At 49.4% G+C, this 8,653-nt stretch overlaps 1 protein-coding gene across 1 annotated transcript in view; it reads right to left on the bottom strand.

Annotated features, from left to right (window-relative positions):
* The window catches only part of LOC144175190 (uncharacterized), a 31,168-nt gene extending 22,810 nt beyond the window's left edge, over positions 1-8,358 (bottom strand). Inside the window, exons 1-2 of the mRNA XM_077704293.1 lie at positions 8,331-8,358; positions 7,258-7,438 (exon numbers count right to left, since the gene is read on the bottom strand). Coding sequence (XP_077560419.1) covers positions 7,258-7,438; positions 8,331-8,358 — 209 coding nt within the window. The remainder of the gene's footprint in view (positions 1-7,257; positions 7,439-8,330) is intronic.
* Between the last annotated feature and the right edge of the window lie 295 nt (positions 8,359-8,653).

The following is an 8,653-nucleotide window of genomic DNA, read 5'->3' as shown; positions in this document are numbered from 1 at the left end:
TTGCGCATTTCGGCGTGTTTGTCACGGCACGTGGATTCTGCTTGCAAACGGTGTGCGGCTAAAGCAGAGTTTCGGGCTTCTGAAGTGAGAGCAGTACCGCGGATATGACGGATATGACGTATGTGAAATCTTCGTGTATCCGGGAACGAAACACTTCCGTGTTAAAAAAGAAGGTCCTGCGTCAGGGCATTGACTTAAAACTTTCTTGCAATGAAAGGAAGGCTACAATGTCGTAGAAGGTCCCCGAGAAACTCGAATAATGCGGACGAGTAGCAATCTCAGTGTTAATGGTCCAAAGTGAAGGCAATCAGTTTGATGCTGCAAACGCCACTTTCCGATTCGGCATAAGCAGGACACTCCAGTAATGTGTGTTCTACAATTTCATGTGAGCCACATTTATCACAATACGGGCTTGATGTCTGCCTATCCGGTCTAGGTTGAAATTTGTAAATGCTGCTTTGAGACGAAGCCTAGGGAACAACGTCTCAGTCGGCGGGGGTAGACGTTCTGGCAGACTCATTCTAATGGGTCCATGCCATGTAAGAACCTTTGTGTTATTTCTGCAGGGGCAATGACTAAGGCGGTTCCTTTCCGCCTTAGTCATTGTTGAGGCATCTTGTTTCAGGAAGTCAGTCTTTTTTTCTGCTTCTCATTTGTAAGCCCCTGCGGGCAGCCTCATCCGCTTTCGCATTTCCCATGATGCCACTGTGGCCTGTAAGCCGCAGGAGGGTTGCGTAATATGACCGCCGACGAATGCGAGATGATGTAAATAATTCACTTCGCGATGGACATGTTCGTGAAAGCTGAAACAACTAGAACGTTGCACAGGCTTTGAAGAGCTGCCCTTGAATCCCAGAAAACGGTCAGTGTGTCGGCGGCAAGCTGTTACGTAACATCATTTGCAAGCAGTTACGTAACATCACATCAATTCTACGCAGGCTGAGGCTGCCAATGTGTGACGTAAGCGTTCCCGCCAACTGTTTATATTACGGCACGTCTTCTCAGCCAATCACAGAGAGGGTGTGACGTACAAGCCGTATTGTAGTTGAAGAGCAATGGCAGACCCACGTTGTCATGCCAGCTGCATTTCGTCTAGTTTTTCAGTCCAGGCCAAGAATTATGTGCTTTCTGTAGAGAGAATAAGGCAAATGTTAGAACCGGTGCCAGTAAACGTCATGAAACGTCAAAACGACGAAGCACCCAGAACCGTTTTTTTAAACTGGAAGCACGTCATCAAAAGTGAAAGCCAATCAGGCAAAGCTTCGGCAAATTCACAGTTCACGGTAAATTTACCATGTCGATAATAGGGACCAAGTTAAAGGCACGACCAGACTAAGGCGGATGCGCGCGCTCTCGCCCGCCTCCGCTCTAGCCCACCAGTGATAAAGCGGGGCGTACGTGTGACGTGCACAGCTCTGAGTGACGTCAACAGCATGGCTTTGCGGCTCTTTGCGGCCGCCGAGCTCCAGATGCGCACGCCCGGATACGCAGCCCATAAGTATGCATGTTGGCAATTATATTTTCGCAAATCTAACGCTAGATATCTGGTTGTCTGATAATTTCTACAGTTTCATATTACAATCACACGCCTAACAGCAATAAAAAATATAAATAACAAACGCTAGTTAATTGCTGCCCTAAATATGAATGGGAACTTGTTTCATAGCGCCAGCCACGGCCCCTGCAATACTTCGCGCAAGAAAACAATTTTACGTCGAAAGCCTATTTTTTAATATTAAAGTCTTCCCTAGAACCTTCTGTATACCACCTTATGGGCAAACTACGCAGTCGGCGCTACCCTAAAGGCGCATATATCACCACTGATTATCGCCCGAGTAGAAAGGTACGAAGTAAAAAATTAAAGCGGTTCCACTCAATGTGAAAGCTGTCGGAAGTGCAGAGCCGTGATTCGCCATAATGGGCTGTAGCGCCGTTATCCTCTCACTGCTACCATATGCAAATCAAATTTCCGCCTTCGCAGTGCTCGCGCGCCCCTGCTGAAATTGCACCAGCGGTAGTTCTGTTCTTTTTGTGCTCTTTTCATCCCGCACGTGCCGGCGTTGCACTGCCACTTTTTTTTCGCTTACTATCGGAAAAACCAAACCAACGAGCGTTCCTAACTAAATGAACGCGGGCGCTGCCGGTTAATTACGGATATTTTGCCTCAGATGTACCTGAAGTTTTCTTTTGCGCTAAGCAACCGGGATATGTATGACAAGCGCCAGCGGTTAACGAGTTTCGAACGCTTATGACTATGTAAACCGCTTCGCTTGGCAGAGGCTAATAAAACCTCTGTGGGACGCAGCGACGACAGCCGCTACGACGGGATGCTGTGTGGCTCTACTTGGTTAAGGTCTGCACTTAAAATTCCGGTTCCGTGGCATTGTTAGCAAGACGCCTGGGCCATGCCCATCACAGTGAGTTCGAGGTTCTGAAGTTACAAAAAACGGTGCATGGTGGTATCATTCGCCGATGCGTCGTGGGTGCATGCCGTAAACCGAAAATAACGCTTCAGTCATAGCAGCATAAATTGGCCACACTGACTTCCAATTGCGCAATATACTACGCATGATTCCCGCGAAGGCACGCCATTGTAGCGCCGGTTTCTTCTGACATTGAGGAACTGCATGCTCTAATTCCGGAACGAATTAGTAAACGCTGCAATTCGTTCCTCTATCGTATGGGCCAGACTTCCAACCCATACTGTGACAACTGTGGCTGACCCGAAACCGTCGAACATATATTACTAGAGTGCTCTGCTTATGCTGAATCAAGGGCCGTTTACAGCAAAGACTTGAATGTCTCCAACCTGGACCATTAGCACTAAGCTCGATGCTTGGACCATTCCACTCACCATCCTCCCAGTGCAAAGCCCTGTCTGCATTATTGAGTACCTCGAGGACATTGGCGTCGCTACAACATTGCAGCCACCCGCCGCGGTGGCTCAGTGGCTAAGGCGTTGCGCTGCTGAGCACGAGGACGCGGGTTCGATTCCCGGCCGCGGGGGCCGCTTTTCGATGGAGGCGAAAAGCAAAAACGCCCGTGAGTGCGAGATTTCGGCGCACGTTAAAGATCCCCAGGTGGTTAAAATTAATCCGGAGCCCTCCACTACGGCGCGCCTCATCGCCTGCGTTGCGTCGGCGTGTTAAACCTACAATCATCAATCAACATTGCAGCCATTTCCCTAGCGTGTACAGTGAAGTTTTTACTCAGCGCCCTTAAACAGGACTCTATTCATTTTTAATTTTTATTCTTTTCTTCTTGCCTCCCACTCATCTTCTTACATCTACTTCCTTTTTTTCCTTCTCTCCCCTTCCCCGCAGAGTAGCATGTCGGTGAATTCATGCTGGCAAACCTCTCTGCTTTCTCTGTAATAAAGAGCGTCTCTCTCTCTCTCTCTCTCTCTCTCTCTCTCTCTCTCTCTCTCTCTCTCTCTCTCTCTCTCTCTCTCTCTCTCTCTCTCTCTCTCTCTCTCTCTCTCTCTCTCTCTCTCTCTCTCTCTCTCTCTCTCTCTCTCTCTGATTTCCATGACCGCAGCGCCAGGTTACCCCAAGGCTGTCGCTCAAGTGTGGTAAGCTGGGTTAGTCGGTGTAGATCCGTAATATTTATAGCACAAAACAAAGATGAAGAAAACACGCAAGGAAGGCATTCAGACGAAGGCAAGGACGCGAATACGAGCACTTGTTCACATCCTTTCTTGCGTGTTTTCGTGTTCCTTTTCCGTCGTAATTACTCTGAGTCCGTGAGCGCGGCGAGTGGGCACGTATACAAAGAAGTAGTAGCAGGCATTTGCTCAGAAGTTGCACAAAACAAAACAAAAAAGAACTGCAACTTTCTGTCCGTATTTGTTGTACCGTATTGTGAGAAGCTAACGTCCCGTGGCGGTAAAAGGCCTGGCACATTTTAAATGACGCCATCAACCGCGCATCCTGTCGGCGACGGCGCGATGTTTTGCGCGTGGCGGACGGCTCTGCTGGGCAAGCGTGATGTGCCAGCGCAAGATGCGGGGGCAGCTGCGGGGAGAGCTGCAGGTCCTCGGCCATTGTTCGTGCAGCCGACGGGCGCGATGCCACTTCGACGCTTCGCTGCCGTCCGCATGCGAGTGCAGCGAACCCTAATTGGCTGCTACGGAACGCGCTCAGCCTGAATCTTTGATGCGGTGTGCACGCGGGGACAAAGTGTAGTCGCTAAAGATGGAGTTGGCAGATGCGGCGGAAAAGGTATCCAGCTGCGAGCGAGAAAGAATAAAAAAAAAAGCGCTCTTCCGGCCGCCGGTGGACTGCTGCCGCACCTGTTTTTTTACCCGTGTCTAGTGGCTCTACCCGTGTCCAATGAGGCCCGTCTCGTAAGCGGGAAAAGCTCGCTTGAACAATACTTTTTCGCGGCCGCGGGCTAGAGTTCCTTCACAGTTCCGCCTCGGGTCTGCTTCGGGCGAGCTGCACAGCGCATTAGTGAGTTGCAGAAACCTTTGAACGTCGACTTATATATCTACTGATTCTCTCGCCTGCACACTCTCACCATCCTGCACACATCGGCAATCGGTGATCAATATACCAGACATTACACTATACAATAATCTTGAACGCACGATCACCGTGCCCAGATATCTCGACGCGGCCTACAGCAAGGACATCAGGGAGAACTCTATCCTTATTACGGTGTACGACTGAGCAAACTAATCGTCTCTGCACTAATACCCGCCTCAACGTGCACACTATAGATGTGTTGAACAACATCCTGCATGTAACGATTGGAGTAACGAGAAACGAGTGTTGTAAGGACTTCAAACCATCCGAGATGTTCTTAAAGCAGTTCAACCTCATGGCGATGTACTCAAGTGCAGCTGTTTGGGCTCCAAACGAGTGATGTTTCGTTATATAACTTGCACTCATTCTGTAAATATACCTAACTACTCGCACCAGACATCTGAATAAGCGTTTAAAATAAATTCTGCGAATTTTTCTGATTTCGCTAAATATTTGGGCGCTTTGTTGGTCGACATTTGTCTGCTTTTGGGCTATGTGGCTCGAAAATTCGGCGGGTTTCTTCTCCGCGAGAACCTGCCATCACTGATTACAATGAGTCTGGTCGCGGATTGATTGGTTGAAGACACGTTTATTCCATTTTCTTGCGCTTGCGCGCTGCTATGGATAGATGGGTCGGTAGGGGATTGGTAGGGAAGGGGAAGTGGGAAAGGATAATGCCGCCATTGGCAGACGTCATCTGACGTGCCGGGTAACTTTAAAGGGTGTTCGCGACCTAACGTTATAGGTAACTTGCAAACAGTATTGCGTGCTGTCTAATGCTGCTAACCGGTGTAGAGTGCATAGCTACTGAATTGTGTTACTACCAGCAGCTTCGCGGGTCATCCACTCCTCTAAGACAGGATGACTCAGTTTTTTTCGTCCGGAATTATTGCACTTCACTGCACGACCTACAGCCGAATTACGAAAAGGCCCAGCCTACAACAGATCCGCAGTTAAAAAGGTACACTTTAAGGCTGGTATTGGAAGACGTCATGAAACGTTCAAGCACACACAACCATTTTGTCAGCCGGAAGCACGTGAAAAAACAGAAAGCCAACCAGAAAAACCTTTCGGTGAAGATGACGAATTCTCCAAGTCGAGAATAGGGCCCCCGGTCAAAGGATGCTAGGATTAGCTCCAAATTTCATAGGGAAGCCCCTGTAAATACAATGAAGTAATTGAGCGTAAAGAAAATTTGTTAAAGCTGGGTCCAAGTGGAATCGAACCAGACTATGGGCCTTTGGAATGGTAGACAAGAGCGCACTAGCTGCGGCCTCGGCCGACTTGCAGACGTGTGCTACATAGGCATGTACAAAGGCCTACACTAGTCTCTGGAGCGTGCATTCCTACCATAGAAGCATAAGTTAGGCGAGTAGGAAATCTCTTCTTGCATGTACGCTCGATATTCTTCCTCACCCTTCCTGCGAAACAGTGGCATGCAAGAATCCGACATTTTACGACTCAGAGAGACGCTGCCAAATTAACCGCCCCCTGCAGCACAACGTCAGTCGTCGACACACTTCGCAGCAGGGCGTTCAAATTGGTGCCTGCCATCGCTAACGCACTGGAGCAGGAGGAACTGTTTGGTGCGCAGCCGGCAACAACCAGAGGAAACTTAAGAATACAATGTGCAATACTGATTTTTTAAAGCATCGGCCGCTTTCAGTGATCATATCGATCTGAGCATTTGAAAGGGCGATGGAAGGCTCGCTAACGCATAATATTGCATGCTAAAACGGAAGACTGAGCAAGCGGTGCATTATTAACAAGATAAACACGCAGCGAAAAAAACGGCGGAACACAAGAGGAACTGTACAAAGAGGCCCAGCTCTGTTTGTACCTAATATTGCATAATCTTGGCCTTGCATTATTCCTTCAAATGCTTCCATTAAACCTCTCATCAATCCTGCTTTTTAATGCCCAACGTCGGTGGTCCTTTCAAGTTCTGGTTTGCCTTTGCGATGATTACGCACGCCCAGATCGAGTTACGTTTGAGCGAGCCTTGGCCCCTTGAAGTGCACATACGGTTAGAAGCCCATGATGATAGAAAAGAAAAGCTGAATATATGCTTCTTTTCGGTTTGCGTGTCTGCGTGGGTCAGTGTTCGAAATACACGGAATTCTATTGCACGCATGAAATGGACAGCTGTCAGTTGGCGCACCACACATTTCCTGTCATCTATATACCGTCCACGTCCACTGGTAATTCTTGTAAGCAACGTGTCAGATATCGCTACCACCGCCTAGGCTGCTTTATGAGAGGCAGGCTCGAGCGCAGCGCGCACAAGGTAGGCATGTTCGGTTCAACCGGACACGGGTGTTTTGCAAGCAATGAGCTTGCACATGCGTGGGGCTCTCCGGGCTCTTGAGCAGAACCGATGTTCCCTTCGCGCAGCTATCGCCCATGCTTCTTGTACCGTCGTCGTCGTCGTCAGTGTCGCGCACTACAGCTTCCCAAGGCTACCGGGCACTCCACTGCAAGCTCCCTTGAAAGCGGCGAATATGCCCCCCCCCCCCTCCCCCCCGACGTCTATTGCGAGCCCCTGTGAGCTCCTACCACCTGATCCCCGTGGAACTCGCTGGAACCCCAAGCGCAGCTGGGAGCCACATTCCAGGCCTCCCCCCTGGCTGCAGTTTTTTAGCCTCTGCAGCCTCCAGCGGCCTGGCCCCACGCATGTCACCGTATTGCACATGCGGGGGGGGGGGGGGGGGGTGAGGGGGCAGCGACGCACCTGTCGTGGGCGGCCTGGTAGAGGACCCGGAAGTGGTGCAGAGGCTCCTCAGCGGCGGCGGCGTACTGCCAGCGCACCAGCACGGCGGGGGGACTCCAGCGCACCAGCACGGCGCTCACGGGGCCCGGCTCCGGCCGCCGCTGCTGCTGCAGGCCGCTCGTGCACGACCGCTGCAGGGCAGCTGCGGGGGCAGGGCAGTGGGAACGCGCCGGTTACGCGCCGCTCACCACCCGCACGGGGGACACTTCGCGCCGCGAGGCTGCGCAGAAAGAGCAACGTGGCCCACTACAAGACCCCGTTCTAGTCCCCGTTGCGCGGCCCTGGGTCGTTTCACACTCCATCTGGTAACGCTGACTACGATGCAGCGCATACGCGTGCCTGCGTACATGTATGTGTGTATGTATGTATGTATGTATGTATGTATGTATGTATGTATGTATGTATGCATGCATGCATGTATGTATGTATGTATGTATGTATGTATGTATGTATGTATGTATGTATGTATGTATGTATGTATGCATGCATGCATGTATGTATGTATGTATGTATGTATGTATGTATGTATGTATGTATGTATGAATGCATGTATGTATGTATGTATGTATGTATGTATGTATGTATGTATGTATGTATGTATGTATGGATGCATGCATGCATGCATGTATGTATGTATGTATGTATGTATGTATGTATGTATGTATGTATGTATGTATGTATGCATGCATGCATGCATGCATGCATGCATGTATGTATGTATGTATGTATGTATGTATGTATGTATGTATGCATGCATGCATGTATGTATGTATGTATGCATGCATGCATGCATGCATGCATGTATGTATGTATGTATGTATGTATGTATGTATGTATGTATGTATGTATGTATGTATGTATGGATGCATGCATGCATGCATGCATGTATGTATGTATGTATGTATGTATGTATCCTCTCCCCCTCCCCTTTTTAGCAAAGGTTTCTGCTTGTAAGGCCCAACTGGTGAGCCATCTTGGGAAAAGATTTATAGCTGTGCTACACGGAAACTTTCATTTGACAGTTGACTACTTACTCACGAGTGCACCTGGTATAAAGACCATGCGCCTCACGACAACAATCCGTTCGACCGGAAGACCTTTGAAGGGGTCTTACTGTATAGATGGTATTCACTGAAAAGTTAAGCTGTCAATTTCTTCGCTTGCAACACTGGAGACAGCCACAGACATGGCCGAAGCGCCACGGACATGGCGCGGCTTGTGCCACTGCACAAGCACGCCGCCGAAAAAAAAAAAAGAACCACCGGCGTCCGTCGTATGCTCCGTTTCAACCCGATTCTCAACGGTGGTGTCAACAGAGATGTTATTAATCGCACTCACATTGGAGTCGAGGCATTAC

This window comes from Haemaphysalis longicornis, unplaced genomic scaffold (assembly GCF_048455015.1).
Source record: "Haemaphysalis longicornis isolate Haplotype H1 unplaced genomic scaffold, Haemaphysalis longicornis Haplotype H1 scaffold_3, whole genome shotgun sequence".
NCBI classification, from domain to species: Eukaryota; Metazoa; Arthropoda; class Arachnida; order Ixodida; family Ixodidae; genus Haemaphysalis; species Haemaphysalis longicornis.
This window is presented reverse-complemented; position numbering and strand designations above follow the sequence as displayed.